This window comes from Podarcis tiliguerta, assembly GCF_965153285.1.
Source record: "Podarcis tiliguerta genome assembly, chromosome: 10".
Lineage (NCBI taxonomy): Eukaryota > Metazoa > Chordata > Lepidosauria > Squamata > Lacertidae > Podarcis > Podarcis tiliguerta.
Window position 1 is genome coordinate 13,513,674 of NC_139543.1, and position 17,433 is coordinate 13,531,106.

The 17,433-nt window shown below is 39.0% G+C and overlaps 1 protein-coding gene across 6 annotated transcripts in view; it reads right to left on the reverse strand.

The window, feature by feature from the left end:
* BRD1 (bromodomain containing 1) overlaps positions 1–17,433 on the reverse strand; it is a 41,923-nt gene that overhangs the window by 9,357 nt on the left and 15,133 nt on the right. The window contains exons 6-11 of one of the 6 annotated variants that reach the window (XR_014502075.1): positions 16,775–17,087; positions 14,207–14,464; positions 11,752–12,240; positions 1,814–1,949; positions 1,207–1,334; positions 325–509 (exon numbers count right to left, since the gene is read on the reverse strand). Coding sequence is in view for 5 of the 6 variants with exons in the window: in XM_083399394.1 (XP_083255520.1) it covers positions 1,207–1,334; positions 1,814–1,949; positions 11,752–12,240; positions 14,207–14,464; positions 16,775–17,087 (1,324 nt within the window). In the remaining variant the exon portion in view is untranslated. Of the gene's footprint in view, positions 1–324; positions 510–1,206; positions 1,335–1,813; positions 1,950–6,228; positions 6,435–11,751; positions 12,241–14,206; positions 14,465–16,774; positions 17,088–17,433 lie in introns of those variants that run through there. The other 5 variants (XM_083399395.1, XM_083399394.1, XM_083399397.1 and 2 more) reach the window with 5 other exon arrangements.

The following is a 17,433-nucleotide window of genomic DNA, read 5'->3' on the forward strand; positions in this document are numbered from 1 at the left end:
AGTTGCAACATGGAAGGGTAACTTCAGTTGCATGTTAGCTTCAGCTGCATAGACCCCACATGTCTATTCCAGTGAAGAGACAAATGGGAGTTAGGCTGATCCCTCTGCAATGGAAAGCCTTTGAAGAGAGAGGTTATCACCCCTCAAATGCTATCTATACCAGGTCGCTCAACCTTTGCTACTGTGTCCTTTCTTCTAGCAGATCAAGATAACCGGGCAACAGCAAAAACTGCAGAAAATTTAGCAGGGGCAATTAGAATAAGATCTATTATTTGATCATTGATGTAAACCTCCAGAATGTATTTTGTATAGTTAAGTTTTTACCTCTATCTTCAGTACACTGTATTTTATTTTATTGCTACGGCTAGTGGCTGGTGCAAATAAAGGTTCTTCTGATTCTGAACTGCAAGCCATTCTGCTCCAAGGTGGCGGCGAAGCTTGAACTAACCACAGCATGGATCCCGTACCATACTGCCTCAATAATGTGTCTTGTTCTCAGCTGCGATTTCCTGGCATTTTGGAGCAGAGTCAACATGGAAAGCCCTGAACACAACATGCAAACTAAGAGTTCTTTGTTAATTGAATTTATTTGCTTAGTGACACCAGTGTGTTAAGGCAATATATAGAACAGGGAAAATATAGTGCTCAAAGGGCTTACAGTTTATATTAGATGGACAAAAGAAGTAACGAGGGAGTGAACAAGAGACAACAGTTGAGGGAAAGCAGATGAGGTGAAGCGAGGCTGGTGCGGGAAAGGCAATGCTAACAAGGCCTCGAGGTGGAGATGCGCTGAAGGGAATGGTTAAATAGTCATAAGGGGCCAACTGCTATAATGACAAAGAGCAGAGCACAAGGCAAGGAAAGAGGAGTTTAAAGGTGTAACGGGTGTTCAAAGCAGATCAATTTTAACGATGAATTTAGAAAAGGGTGCACAGGAGGGAAATATGGATGGGAGAAGGTTTGTGTTTGTTATGTTCAACCTCAAAATGTCTGAGGCAGAGGAAATAAGAGATTGATTAGAAGGAGGCACATTGGGGGCAAGTTGGAAAACCTAACGGGTATCTTCAAGAGGTAGACACAAATAGGCAAAGTCTCACATTCATCTGGCCACAGAATAACATGTCCTGGGAAGGCATCACCCTTCATTTCTAGAGAGCAGGCAGGAAGATCTTTTTTATAAATACATAGCGTAAATATATCAGTTACCAGCCGCAATTCTTGCTGCTTTTGCGTAGTTTCCATTTTCAATGCATGATATCAACTCACTTCGGTCTTCTAACGTGTGTCTTCGTATAAGCGCTGGTTTGCCTTTCCCACATTTTGGCAGGCTAAAACTAGAAACATTTGAAGTGTCAGAAAACATAATAACAATAACAACAACAATAACAATAGCTTGCAGAAACACGTGAATCGTTATACTTCTTTACAAGGTTTCATGGACATGGCCATTTATATGCCAGAAGTCTCTCACTCCAGTAACTAATATTACTGTTGGGCTGCCCACTTCTGAAATCCAGTGAAGATTCTTGCTTGAGGAAGGGAAATGGGGATTTTTACCACTTTCCTCACTGTTCCAGAGGGTCCTGCAACCTTCCAGAGAATATTTTCAAGAGGCACAGGGCAAATGACAAACTGGAGTACCTCTACTTATGGGAAGTCTAGATCTAAATAATTATATTTTGAACATACAGTGGTACATCGCAAGACGAATGCCTCGCAAGACGAAATAGTTTTTTGTTTTTTGAGTTGCTTCGCAAGACGAAAACGTCTTGCGCCTTTTTCTTAAAACCGTCAATGCATTCCATTTTTTTACCTTGAATTACACAACAGGCTGTTACTTGAGGATATACTAGACTCTGATGCACAACGGCGACGAGGTTCAACTTTTCTCCCTGGAGTATCATTTAACTCCGACTCTTTACTGCCATCTCCAAAACCATTTGAAAGACCTGGCAGGTTAACAAAAGAAAAATACACATAATGTGGAAGTGGATTGCATTTTCATACATGTTTCAATATATACTTATGTGCATGTTTTAGTACCTCTGTTAATAGAGCTGTAACATGTGCAAGAGGAATGAGATTAAAGGTTAAATAGTTAAGTGAAACATGCAGAATGCGTAGACATCAGTGAAGACAGAGGAGGTAAAATCAAGAGACTGATACTTGTTGCAAGATGTATCAAACTGTGCCGCTCCTAAAGCAATGCATGCAGAACGAAGTCTATGCAAACATACAAAAGACAGGTCTACATTTTCATTAAATATCTAAAAATTAAAAGAATGTGAGTTAATACAGTACTCAAAGCATCTGAGTTGCAAGTGACAGCAAACTCATTCTATTCCTCAAATCGTCAGAAGAAAATGGAACATGGCTGTCTCCAACCTCCCAGCATTGTGAGGACCAGTCTGGTATCAAATAGGCGACTGCTAACTTTCAATAGAGCCCTAGAAAATGCTAACACTGTCTGCACATATTCAGTTTAGGATTCAGAACCTATGTACAGAAGCCTAATACAGCACTAAACTAGTCTAAAAGTCCACAACCCAAACAGCTTATCTGCTAACTTTGAAATTTGATCTTCTCTTATTTTAGAAACAGGAATGGTAGTATCTCATATCGTAATAATAAATAAAACTGAAAGATGCTTCAATTGACCATGAATGAAAATTGTACGTAAGATTCAACAGATGCATAAAATACGTTGAAAACACGCAGGTGACTCACAACTTATGTACATTTTTACACTGCTGAAAACTGATTGGTTGACATCCCATAAATTAAGAGCATGGAAGAAAGAGAGCTTTTTGTGCAGGGTTTTCCCGGGGAAAAAGAGCTTTTAAGCTCTCTGCCTAGCTCTGGGAGCCTCTTGCGAGATCTCAGAAGACGCCTGTGAGCCCAGTAAGCAAGTCTGAGAGCTTAAAAGCTCTCTGCCTCGCTTGGGGGTGGGTGGGTAAGATCTGCTTGGCACACCAGCTGCAGAGGGTAAGATGGCTTGTATGGAGGCACGGTTCCGCCAGAACACATAACGCTAAAATTATGTTTCCTTGGAGTGTTTTAAATAACATGCTTCCAATCTTTCATTTTTCAAAAAAAGAAACCTGCTCTAAGAAATAACTTTTCCTAAAACTGGTACCGTGTGATGAACATGTTAGACACTAGTCGATCCAACAAGATATGAACCTGTGGCAGTACAAGCTGAAGACAACCAACTACAATACAGAATGCAGGCAAATTGACATTACAATTTCCCTATACCCCCATACGCTCCTTCTTGTCGTTCAGTTAGTCACTCTGCATTTTTACACCAGAATATACCGGGTACAGAGAAATCAAAATGAGAAGCAGTCAACAATAGCTTGTGTCGTATCAGCTTTGAAGGTTTCATGAAGCTTCCTTGTTTTATATACCGGTACTCATTTTACAAGGTGGTGGTACATAGGCAAAGATTACTGCATTACTGACATTGTGCACAAATCTTACTGAAAAACTACTGTTAGAAAGAGCAGTTATAGGGCTGAAGCCCCACGGAGGTAAGATCTTCATCCTCCTCCAAAACAGGGCAACATGAATTGGGGGGGAGGAATGCTAAATATAAGCTAAATGTAAATGCAATAATATTTGCAAAGTGAATATTTTCAAGTAATATGTACACACAGCAGGGCTTGAAAGGGCCAGCATAATTATTTCTAGGAGTCCAGAGGATCAAATGCTTAGAACTGAAAACAATGTAATACTGCGTGCTGATCTGTTTTGTGAGCCAAACAGCAAAATATTTAAGGGTTACTCGAAAGACAATTTAAAACTTTTGTACACACACTTGTATATGAGCAGTTAAAGCACAGAAGTTCAAATACCATATCCAACCAAAGTCCATTCCTTACATCCCTACACTATTCCACAATGAGTGCTAATAAACTGCAGAAATATGTGTAAAACATACAGGGCTGGTTCAAGAATGACACGAAAATGTAGTCTAGCATTACAAAAATGAGCTGCAGCATGTCTTGCAGCTGTAAGCTAAACTATAGTTAATATTATTATTTTTTTAAAAAGCTTCCAGACTTCTCTTAGCCACTCTAGTAGAGAAAGGCAAGGAGGAAGCACTCCAAGGTTTGTTTGTGTAATGCTAAACCATAATTCACCATTAAATCCAAACACAGCCATAGAAGTATACAAAAACATAAATGATAATTTAGCAAGAACAGGGTGGAATCTACACATATATAAAAATGCTGTGAAAATGCTCTTTCTTTTAAAAAAAAGGTTTTTGAAAAATATATTGAATTTGCCATAGCTCACCATTGTCATCTAGTGCCACATTTGTATATTTCACTTTACAACACACAGAAAACATATTATATGTAGCAGTATAGCTGATTCCCAGGTGTTACCAGAAACAGATATAGTTGCATAAAACATTTTGGCCTGGCCTAACACAAACAATTTACTAAAAATAGAGAGTAAGGAGGAAGAAGCACTTGGTAGCCGGATACTATCAATATCTCAAGCAAGTTTAGAGACTCTGTTGGAGCAATGGTAAAATAGCTGAATCTGTTTTCATTTTCTTTGAGATGCTCTGTCAGATCCACACTGAAGTTTTCGGGCACCATTAGTACTCCACGGGAAGTTAACAGACCTTTACAATGATCTTTCTGTGCTTCTAAGTTTTCATTAGTTGTCCAAGCAACGTTTTCCTAAGAACACACCATTCTTTGCTACGGCTTTTTTGAGTACATTCAGAAGAAAAGCCATGTTAGTCTGTTTCAATAAGTAAGAGTGTGGCATTCTAAATGTTAACCCCTATGAAATTTAATTGTTCATAGTCCACTTCAGATCCTTTGCACTTCTGATGAACAAGCTCTTGCCTACACAAGTTCATGCTGCAAGAAGCTAGTTAAGGGACAACAGAACACTTTCTAAGTAGTAAAGAACTCTTTGACTACTGTTGATGAAGATCTATGTAATAAAATGTACTTAAGATTTTCATACTGTGAAAAGAAAACCTTCCTTGAAAAAAATATTATTTTTAATAGGTGAAGAGAGAGAGAGCGCCTAGGGCTTGCCGATCAGAAGGTCGGTGGTTTGAATCTCCGCGACGGGGTGAGCTCCCGTTGCTCGGTCCCAGCTCCTGCCCACCCAGCAGTTCGAAAGCACGCAGTGCAAGTAAATAGGTACCGCTCCAGCGGGAAAGTAAACAGTGTTTCCGTGCGCTGCTCTGGTTCACCAGAAGCAGCTTAGTCATGCTGGCCACATGACCCGGAAGTTGTACTCCGGCTCCCTCGGCCTGTAAAGTGAGATGAGCGCCGCAACCCCAGAGTCGGTCACGACTGGACCTAATGGTCAGGGGTCCCTTTACCTTTTACTTGAGTGTAAGTTGAAGCAGATATGCAACTGTCACAGTAGAAGCTACAACTACAACTAACCATTTCATGGAAACACAGGATACACAAAACAATTTAAAAAATCTATTTCATTATTTTGGAACTGAAGTTATACCCAATCTGTAAATATGGAGTCAAACTTATTGTGTCAAGAGTGTTTAAAATTTATGTAAAAAAGAAGCAGACCCGTATCTACCAGATAAGAATTCTCGACTGGACTCCGAAAACAATCAATGCAGTAGAAAGCAATCAGTTATGAAGAAATAGAAGAAAAAGGGAAGGATTTTTTTTAAAAAATGAGGAATACTAAAAGTTTGGAAGTAAACATAAGATACTGCATTTAGGAATTCAAAATCCCTTTGGCTTAGGAAGTTACAAAACCCTTGCCTAATTCCCTCTCTGTATAACGCAGGATTGGGTTTTCTGATCTAGGCAGTAATTGAGGGTGTCGGCTGGCAAGTATTTTCAATAATCAATGAATGGCACCACTATATAGACCCTTTTTGCTGCCCAGTGCTAGTGCAAAATCATGTTCAATTCCTATAGAGCCCTGTATTTTCTGAAACAAAATAAAGATGGAGAGAAATGTAGTTATTATATTTGGTGAATGTATTATGGAGTATATCCTGGCCAAGGGAAGATTAGATTGGCTTGCAGAGGAATGGCGATGGAAAGGAACATTCTTAACCAATCAACCCACAAGGAGCACGTTTGATGTAAGACTTCTGGGGATTGGTAAAACTGCGACCAATTTATGTCACATAAGATTGCAACATACAACTTCATAACTTACGGAGATGGGGAAATATACTGAATGAAGAGCATAGGTTCATATATATCAAAGACTTCCTCCAACAGGGTTCAAGATATTGATTTTGTTTTAAGGATGGCTGGTGTCTCCAACATGATCCAAAATAATTACTTGAAATGTAATTGTCTTTCTGCGTTCCAAAATGATCATTACATTGAATTCCAGTCGGTGTTCAGGATAATAGAAAATAATTAGGATCCAAATAGATAAATACTCAGCATATTAGTTAATATGAGAACCTGGAAGACAGTGAAAAAGCCATTTAGTCTCACTGAAAGGGAAAAGAGCTTTAATTAAATAAGCCCTCCTCCCAGCAGTATCCAGAGCAAGAATAGCAAAAACTATGCAAACTATCAATGTCATCTACTAGTCATATTTAATGTAATATCTGAAAGTGGAAGACTGAAATATTCTCCACTTTGAATCAACTGCTCATTATTGAAAGCAGTAGCAGCAGAGAGCTTAGAGGCATTTTTCGTAAGAGATACTATGAACAAGGGCTGCATTTTTGCAGAAAATTCATTCCAATGAAAGAAGATGACAGATTAATTTATCCACCTATTTCTATATTTGGAGCATCAGTACCTCTAAAGATGCTTCAACAGCACAGTAAGACATTAGCAGACGAAGCCCAAGAAAGTATCTTGCACATGTGAATTTAGAAGGTGTATTGTGAGTTAGCAGAAGCATGTGCTAAGGGTCACAAGATGCTACTGAACTGGTTTTCAGCACACATAATTTTTTAAAAAGGGAATCGTAGGCTTAGGGTGAAGGAACTACTAAATTGTTTATTCCAAATTTTGCTTTTTCCATGTACAATAGTTAAGTAGTTCAAAGAAAACAATATACGCTGCAGTTAATTGCTGGATCCTAAGATTTCTATGCAGCGCTTTAGAAATGTTTCCAGCTACTGTCAATTGCTCCACAAATAAGAAAACAGACTAGAGGGCATCAAGTTCCACAATTTCAGAAGTAAACTGAGCTTATTCTTTCCAAAACACTCTCACAGTATTTCCTTAATAATTACATAACACACACAATTAAATAAAGAATTTTACTTTTCCACATTAGAGATATAGCTATAGAATTGTCCTGCTTACATTTTCAGTAAAGTACTGGAAACATTATCATTTCAATATTTCTAACAAAAACCGGGTAAGATACTCTAGTATAGTTGATAGTCTATTAGTTTTTTCCTGCCAATTTTATACTTAAGTTAAACTTGAGTTTTGATCAACAGTCATGAGAAGACTTAGAAAGAGCTCTTTTTCTGCTAAGAGATATCAAAGATTGCATGAACACTAGGGATCTAGAAAGACAGCTTTATGGAAGTTTTCTTAATAAGGCCAGCAGCAAGTCATTTGCATCCACATTATACATTAGAAGAGTCTTGTAAGATGATTATTTGAAATAGTGTTGACACTCTGAAACAGCTTTATTTGACAAAAAAATACTGCACTATGGCATCCTTCTACTCAAAGCACAACAGTATTTACAAAAGGTCTATTTAAGTGCAAAGAAGAAACATTTGCCAATTAACTAATACTGCCTGAATATTTTATGGGTTTATGAAGCTGGTTTAAAAAGAAGTTCTATATAAGAGAGATGGGACAGAAACACACACAAATTAAAAAAAGTTTTACAGCATTTTCTTCTTCTTTCCCTCAGAAGGGAATATTCAGTTGATACCATCAGGGAAAAACTTATTTCTGGGTTAGGATTATAAACTCACCCTGCTTTCTATATTTTGTAGCTATTTAAAATAGGTGATATAAAACATTTGCCACATTTACCTATACAGTGGTACCTCAGGTTACATACGCTTCAGGTTACAGACTCCACTAACCCAGAAATAGTACCTTGGGTTAAGAACTTTGCTTCAGGATGAGAACAGAAATCGTGTTCCAGTGGCGCGGCGGCAGTGGGAGGCCCCATTAGCTAAAGTGGTGCTTCAGGTTAAGAACAGTTTCAGGTTAAGAACGGACCTCCGGAACGAATTAAGTACTTAACCCGAGGTACCACTGTACAGTCATACCTCAGGTTACAGATGCTTTGAGTTGCGTGATTTTGGGTTGCGCACCGCGCCGAACCCGGAAGTACCGGAATGGGTTACTTCTGGGTTACGGTGCTTGCGCAGCAACGCCAAATCACAACCCACACGTGTGCAGACGCGGCACTGCAGGTTGCAAACGTGCTTCCCGCACGGCTCACGTTTGCAACCTGAGCGTCCACTGTACATTTTTTTAATTAAAAAAAATCAACAGTAACAATTGGAGTTCTGAAAAAAGGGGGACACCAACACTTCTCTCCCCTGCTGCTTCTCAACTTTCGGGGCACTTTTGCTCTTTCATGTGTAGTAGTGAGGTGGGCCGCGGGGAGGAGAGAAAAGAAACAGCACTATGTGTCGTCACGTGTTCATTGTGAAACTGGAACGGCACAATTGGAACTTCTCAGGAAAGTGTGAGGAGGTTGGGCCGAGAAGAGGAAGGAAGAGAGAAACACACCGTTCCAATAGTAGGAAGGAAAGGGCATGATTCCTTGGATGTTGTCCTCGCAACCCAAGTTCCAGGCAACTGATCAAAAAGGGATCAAAAGGGATCAACAAGGCCACTCACCAGCAAGTGGCAAGAGCCTCTAGAGAACAGGACACCAATCGCTACTCTCAAGTCTAATTTCCATTGCAGTTTTTGAGCAGGTAAGAAATGGTAGAAGTTCCTACCAAGCAAATGGTGACACTTCCACTATTTTTTACTGCCGGCCCCCTTACCTCCACACAAATGCCTACCCTCCCAGGCATTCTGTGAATGCCAGATGATGCAGGAGAGGGGACTGGTAGCAATTACATGATAGCCGGCAAGCAAGCCAAGGAATGTTTGTGAACCACTGGTTGACGGTCTTGTGAGCTACTGGAACTTTGCTATGACCTCAGTAAAAAAGAGAAAACGTGTTCAGTAGGAAGATTCTGGACAAATATGGAGAAAGTGGAGGGGGGGCCCTCCGCTATGAGTTCATAATGAGCTGCAAGAAACAAACTAGCAAGTGGCATACTCTTGCGTTAGAGGTTCCTTAGGTGTGTAGAGGCATAATGCAACACAATGAGAACAAACAGACACAGGTAAACTTTGTTCAGATGGCATTCTAGACACAAGGAAAAATGAGTTCCACTTGTAAAAATATTGACTTTAAAGCTAAATCAAGCAGCTACTAGATCAGGCTACTTCAACGTCGGCCCTCCAGATGTTTGTGGACTACAACTCCCATGATCCCTAGCTAGCAGGACCAGTGGTCAGGGATGCTGGGAATTGTAGTCTCAAAATATCTGGAGGGCCGAGGTTGAGGAAGCCTGTACTAGATGCTACTATTTGTTAAAACAAGTCAGGCTAAGAACATGCTTCTGGTGGATATTCAGGTAAATGGGGTTTGTATCTATGTATATGTGTGTATATATAAATGAAAAAATGACTAAATAAATAAACACACATGGAAATGTACAGAGGCACCAACTACAAATGACATTTCTCTCTTTGCACCAAATGCTAGTCGGCACAGTTTGATTTGACATTTCTAGAAACTGCAATGAGAAATGGTGGGGGTGGAAACTCAAATATAGACTTTGTGGGTAAAAACAGTGCATTCTATAGTGTGTGATAATTGGGGCAGCCCATTAAACAGTTGTTCCTGTGACACATTCCCCATCAAGATGCAGAACACAATTGTATACATCCAGAACTAGTTAGCTGCACGTAAGTTGCACCGAGTTCAATGGGATCTAAGTTCCATTTCCTTCAACTGGACCCAAGTAAGACTAACTTGCTCTGGATTTAAACCCATATTTGATACCTGCAGTATTCTCCGAACAATTAATACTTGAAAACGTATGCCAACCGCAGCCTCTTCAACTGAACTCCTGGCCACAGAAAAGAAAAACATGGAAGCAGAACGGTAGATAGGAAAGCAATCTCGTTAGCTAATTTAAAGAGATAATTAGCTGAAGTCAACAAGTTTACTGAATGTGCTTCTTGAAGGGTGACATCCCGAAAATCTGGTTTGTTACTGTTACTGGTTTGCTCAATTACTGGTTTGCTCAACAGAACAGCTCTTTGCTGTGAATCAGGTCTGATGGCTTGAACTACTAAAACGAACACTGTTCACCAAGCTATTTTCTGCTTTTGCCATTTCATGCAAAAGTAAAAATGTAAATCACCACTATTTTCTACATTGCAAACAAATAAACCTGCTTAACACAACAAGTACATGAAATATGAATGTCAGACTATTATGCTTAAAACAACAAGCTGCTCAAATGCTTGAAAACTTGACATTAACAGCAGCACGTCATAATCAAGTGTGTTTGCGTATTTGGTATCGCCAAACTGATCCTTTTAAAATGATACACGTTTTCAACGACACAATGCAGATATAACATTCCCTCTTGTCTGACCACCGTTAAGAGATTGGCTATGTGTTACGGACTCAAAATCTCCTTTCCTATCACAGGAAGAAAGGAGACGGACAGGAAAACCTTGCGGTTTGTCACGCCAGGCTGGCACAGCAAACAGGTCCAGATCGCAACTTACCACCAGCAAGGCCACGTTTTTAATTCAGTTAACCCGCTGCTGGTTCAGCTCCACCTCTGCCTTCCCAAACACCCCTTTGGGGGGCCTTTATACTAGATAACACCAGCAACAGCTTCCATATAACCACTGTTCAGGCAGGTGAATAAAAGAGAGCTCCACGGGGGCTCCGCTTCCTGCCAGCAAAGCCCAGGCACAGTTGAGTAGGGGGGACACCACTTCTTCATCCAAGCCCTGGCCAGAGTGGCAGAGTAGGGATTTGGTTGCTTTGTAAGAACCTATCACTCAAAAAAATAATAATAATTCATAACACTAATAAAACTTTTCCCCCAGATTCATCTCATTCATAACTTTGAGGATTTTCTTTGAAAAACACACACACACACACAGTGTAATATAGGATTGGATCCAAACGGCACTCCCAGTGCTAGAGCACTAAAGGAAAACTGTGACGCTTAATCCTGGCAAGCAACGTACACAGCTGCTTGGATCCAACGCATAAAACTTAGGGGGGAACTACATTTTATACCCAACAGAGGGCTGCTTCTGGGAATGGCACAACAGAACCGGTCCAAACCTTTTGGGGTTTGGATGTAAATCCTAAAGTTGACCTTTAACAGAATCCATGTATATTCTTCTCATGATTAGACACAAAAAGGTATCCATATAAAAGATAGCTAACTAGGCTGCAAGCATTCAGATTCATTAGTGCAGAAGGTTTGAAGAAAGATCTAACATTCAATTTAATTTAAAAGAAGAGCAGATCACAGCAGTAAAGGAAAAGAAAAAACAACCATCCCTGAATATGAAGTTAGACAACATGGATAAAACAAATTAATCAGATGTCGGAAGGTATCAGGCTTCTACAAATATAAAGCTGTACATTTATACTGTCAATTTAATGTGGGCTTTTTTTAAAAAAAGGATTCAATAATTATTTATCCATGTTATCTTTAACAAGAATATGGAAGCAAATGTTTACCTGTATCCAAACGCTTTACAGGGGACTCATCATCCACCTCAGAATCTCCACAAGCACTCCTTGATCTTTTCCTGGGCTGCAGTAGTGTCTCCAACCTTGGAAGGACTACAGACAAAAAGGTTTTGGTCCCTAGCTGTGGAGAAGTTGGCTGGGTTTCAGTGTTCTTTGCAGACTTTGGGGGGCTTACACTTTTCGATTTGCAGAAGAGAACAGAAGTACGTCTGTTTACATCAGTTGATGACTCAGCTACAGCAGAAACGGTCGACTCACTGAGATTACTGTCAAGTAAGTGTTCTGGAGTGTGTCCATTTATTTCTTTCTGAATGGAAGTACTATACAATTCATTGTCAAATTTTACTCTTTTGTAAAGTTTATTCTGCTCTGGATTGAGTTCTACAGGTTTGAGGGTTGGTGGCTCTGAATTAGTCTCCGAGTTTGAAGGAAGAGGTAATGCATCTGATGGTTCAAGTTTAGGGGGAGATTTATCTCCTGAAAAAATTAATAAAGTTGGGTTTTTGAAAACTGATAGTTATAAGAGCTACTACATAAAACTTAGTATCAAATATGTAGCCCGCAATAATTATTGTTGTTTGATACAAAGTATAACACATAAACTTTAAACCAACTGTCCTAGTTAGTGCCTGGATTTAGGGGAATATGGTAAGTGTGGAAAAGATTGGCTCTAATCTTCAATGTATTTATTTCACAGAGAGTCCCACTGGAACCAAAGGACTCACTCTGCTTGCATTGTGGATTGAATCTTAAGAGTTCCAATTTGTGCCAAAGTTTTAAGCCTCTAAAATACTATTAGCTTTCAAATTGCATAGCGTTTCATGACGTAAGCTGTTTATAAAAGTACTTAAAATACAGTAAGCTGAGTAATATATCCACCTTACCTGTTTAAACTTTTTCAGTTTGTTTGTTTGTTTGTTTAAACACTTTTGGAGCCTGAAACTGTTGAGAATTAACAGGGGGCTTTGAAAGCTTTGCTAAATTAATATATTATTGAGCATTGCAAAACAGCTTAGAGTTATGGTTACCAGTTTCAATTCAGTAAAACTTGCACTTCTATCTTAATGGCAAAAACCCGACAGGAAATATCATAGGTTGGCTCCAGACTTAAGTCATGCTTGCAATGAACCCAACCCTAAGGATGACATTCTGTAGTGTACATGACTGATCAGTGGACTGCTTACATTACATTGAATTTCACCCACTGACTATTTGGAGGATTTTCTTTTTTTAAAAAAAAAAATCATTCCTTCTACCAATTCATCTTTCCCCCTACTATTTAGTTTAGCATCGTTCTGACATTCTTTACAGGAATTATTTACCTGGGAGAATGCCTGCTATTTGGGTCAATAAAGTCTACCACCTTTGTTTTCAATCCATATACATTATCTACAAACTCCATGCAGAATGAAGAGGACATAGAAAAGCAGCTATTTCTACCGAAATATTTTGTCAGTATCTTACACCAACAGTACTGAGTGGATGCTTTTGTGACTTTGAGGATACTTAACGCTTCCCACAGGTTTCTCCTCTCGTGCAATTTGCTTCTACACACAATGAAAATACTAAGCAGCTCCCCATTTAAACTTGCTTTGGATTTTAACCTTTTCCATATTTTTGACTTAAAAAAGGATTCAGCATACATTCTTTATTCACATCTCAACCTTTTAATTTTTCTGTTTCCCCCCCTTTTTTGCAGTTCACCTATAAAACCCGCATGGCCATGACTGTGAAGACAGCAGACATAGCAAACATGTGCACCTGAGCTATAAACAACCGCCTTATCGGGTGTATTGGGAGCAATTTCCAATGCGACAGCAGGGAAAGAAACTTGCCGCTAATGAAAATATGAAGGCCCACTGCAACAAATGCAACTTTCTATGTAATGTAAAAACTGGATAATCACTTGGAAACAGATAGATGCAACAGTAAGCTTCTTTAGGCACATTAGATTATTCTCACCTCTTCAATCTACTCTTATTTTTTCCATTCCTATATGCTCCCTTTTAAACTGGATTATAGCGATTTCTAGCTTATCTGGAAAACAACTTATTTTACTGCTGCAAGAAACTGAGCAAGGATGCACAAATATGGATTTTCTGAAATCTCTTAATCCCTGTGCAATCCTGCCAGCATCACTCTGATATTATACATGTTTACTCAGAAGCAATTGTTTGTAATTCATTCATTGTAGGATTAAGGTACTCTTGGAATCTGGGCAGGGAACATAAGAGAATAAAACCTTTTTTAAAAATACCCACCTCTGATTATATACTAAACAAATTAAGTTTAGATTCCTAAATTTGTATTTAGAACCTACAAAAGTATACAGAAGTGCAGGGCTTTTGATAACACTAAGTAATTTCTTATCCCCTTTCACTCAAGGATTGTGGCAATTTCTATCAACTTTTTATTAATACTTGCTTAAATTAATACATCTTACCTTCTTCGCCTTCTTGTTCTAATACTGCATTTTCTTCTTCAAAACTTCCAATACCTGATTCAATCTGAGAGGGCTGATGCTGTTGCTGGCTTATCTTGATGCGAATCAAGTTAATTTCTTTCTTTAAAAGCTTTGCTCGCTTACTCCTAGAACCACTGGATTTCATTGCACAGGTGAGATCAAGTTTTTCTAGTAACTCTTTCAGCTGTTCTTCCAAAGACATGTGCACTCGGTTAGCAGGATTCAGTAACCTATCCACTGAAGTTAAAAACATAGACATTTGAACAGTGTTTTTCACCCTATAGCATTAAGAGAACAGCTAAAACAGTGTGACACGGGTGCAGCAGAAACACTTGATAAATTGTAGGATTCTGTTCTCCCACTGCAGCTGGTATTGTCCCAACAGCAGTTTTCACTAAAATCATTAAAACATACCTAGGAAATCTCTAGGATTTCAGACAGCAGTGCAGTGGACGTTCCTCATGCAAAGCAGATGTTCCAAAGTACAGTTGAACCTTGGTTCTCGAACAGTTTCTGGAAGTCCGTTCAACTTCGAAAACCAAGGGGCGGCTTCCGATTGGCTGCAGGAGCTTCCTGCACTCAACTGGAAGCCGCAGAAGCAGCAGTTGGGATGTTCGGGTTCCAAAGAACGTTCGCAAACCAGAACACTCACTTCCTGGTTTGTGGCATTCGGGTGCCAAAACGTACAAGTACCAAGGCGCAACTGTACTAACTTTGCATGCCAAAGGACCTAGGTGTAATCACTGGCATCTCCACTTGAAAGGACCCTCCATAGCAGGGCTGGGCAAAACCAATGCCTGAAACCTGAGAGCTACATCTAATCACAATGAACAATACTGAGCAACATGAGCCAATGATATGATTCAAGATGGCAGTGTCAAATATTCAATGCTAAGACTGTCCTGGCAGCTCCACAAGCTCTATTGATGATCTCATTCATTTTCCACATGCAGCCCCTCTGCAACATGAGCTGAACATGAATTTTATGTTCTGAAGGGCACAAAAATGCCTTTATGAGTTATTGCATCAAACCTACTAATGTATTTGGCCAACCAATCTGAAACGAATTCTATGTGTAAGCCTTTATGCAGAATTTCCCTCCCTGTGAATTTCTCCACAGATTTAGCGACTCAAATTTACCTTGCACAGGTCATGAAACAGCACTGATACATTTGCTTTCTGCTATTCTTCCACTCTGCATGCCAGGGATTTGTAAAGACTTCTGCACTGGGAGTATGTGTTTTTGAATTGCTATAAAAACTCCTTTGCCATCCCTGATATCTCATATGAATGTATGAGAAGTGCTTTTTCTCAAATCTCACGGCATAATAACAAATGGATTACTATTGCAGTACTGCTAGTTTACATACATGCTTTTGAAGGAAGAAAGCCTACCACAGGTTTAATTAACTCTCTCGACATATACATTAAAAATTGCTTCTGTATGTGCAGAAGCTGAAATCAAGATTCCTTTCTTTTCCTAGGAGGCCAGAATGATAATTATGATACAGGCAGGAATATAAATCATATCGGGGTAGGAGTCAGTAGATGGGGAAATTATGCAAATTAATGGTAGAAACAGGAAGCTGTGGCAAAAGCAAATAGTACATGTTCTAGAAATTCACTATAAACTGGAAGACGAACATAACAGGCACTGTCAGTTAATCTGTGGAAGGAATCCAGAATGAAATGAGGAACGTCCATTCACCCCTAGTTTAACCTCCCATGTTAAAATGTTTTGCCTTCTTTCTACTCTAAATTATTTTTTATTTTGCTTTATTATGCTCTTATAAGAGGGGTTTTTTACTGTCCAACACTTTTTTCCTATTGCAACACCTACATTCCAGAAGCAGAGTCCACAAAACATGCAAGTAAACAATAGGATTTCAGTATTTACTTTCCTAAGAGCAGTCCTCCTGCTTCACATCACAAAATCTTTAATCTCAGAGATACAAATAATTTGTGATAGGGCTTTCTACATTACAGCAGTCCCCACGATGCCGCAAGTGCAGGAAACCCTTGCCATATCCCTAAAGTGCCACACTTTGGTACCAACGGCATATACTGCTAAGCCATGAAGCTTCATTTCTCAAACCACACTGCATACGCTGCCTAACTTCACTCCTTTGTTCCTGGAAATGAAGCGGCTAACCAAATCACAAGGGTCCTAGCTTTTGTGTTTCGAACCTGAGATCATGTTGTTGTTTTTTTAATGGCTAAGCCAACAACCATCATTCAAAGCTGGCTATAAATTGTGGCTTGCACTTAACATTACATGCTGGGTTTGGATATAACATTAAACTTTCCACTTCATAGTTTATTTCCACTTGTGAAAGAAGAGGAGTGACATAGGAATGCTTGGGTTGCACATAGCTCATGCACAGTAGATTTTAATAAACCACGTTTAAGGGCTTAGTGCTATAGGCAAAGATGAGCTTTGTGTGAGAAACACACCTTGTTTAAAAGGCTTCAAGAATTCTGAACAAGAATTGACCCACTCAATAACCTGAAAATATTGTATCAGCATTCATTCTGATGCGTCCTTACCATCTTCCCAGGTAAAAGGTGGAGGAGATTCAAGTTTAGGCCGTTCAGGTAAGTGCATTCCAGTTTCGTTATTATACCCAATTGCCTCCGCATCTCTTCTAGCTTGTCGCAGAACAATACCTCCTTGATCTCTTAACCGCACAGCAGCTCTATAGAATATTGTATCTTTTGCATTGTATTTCATACAGTTTTCAATGATAAGGTTAAAATCTTCTTCAAACTCGTTGAGATTTTTATAAGCTTGGGCATCCAACCGTTTTCTCATAGTAGAAAAATCCATGGGATGTTTAATATGATCCAAATAATCTGGAACCTGCAAGTAGATTTTTTTTTTTTTTAAATTATTCTTTGCTCTTTGATTGCTGCAGAAATATAAATATACTATATACCATACCATATTAACAGAAGGCAAAAATATACTATTCCATATTAACAAAAGCAAAAATTAATTAGTTTCTTCCTAAAAATATTGAATCAATGAAATACATAGAAATGTATAAATATGTATGTTTGTGACTTTGATAATTTGAAGCTTTGCACTTTCCAAACCTCTGTTCCCTTAATCTACTTTTAAAGGCAACCTTTATTTTAAAGTGACCTGGATACATACAAATTAATTTTAATATTTAAGCTAGAAAATAATCTAAAGTACTCTTCTG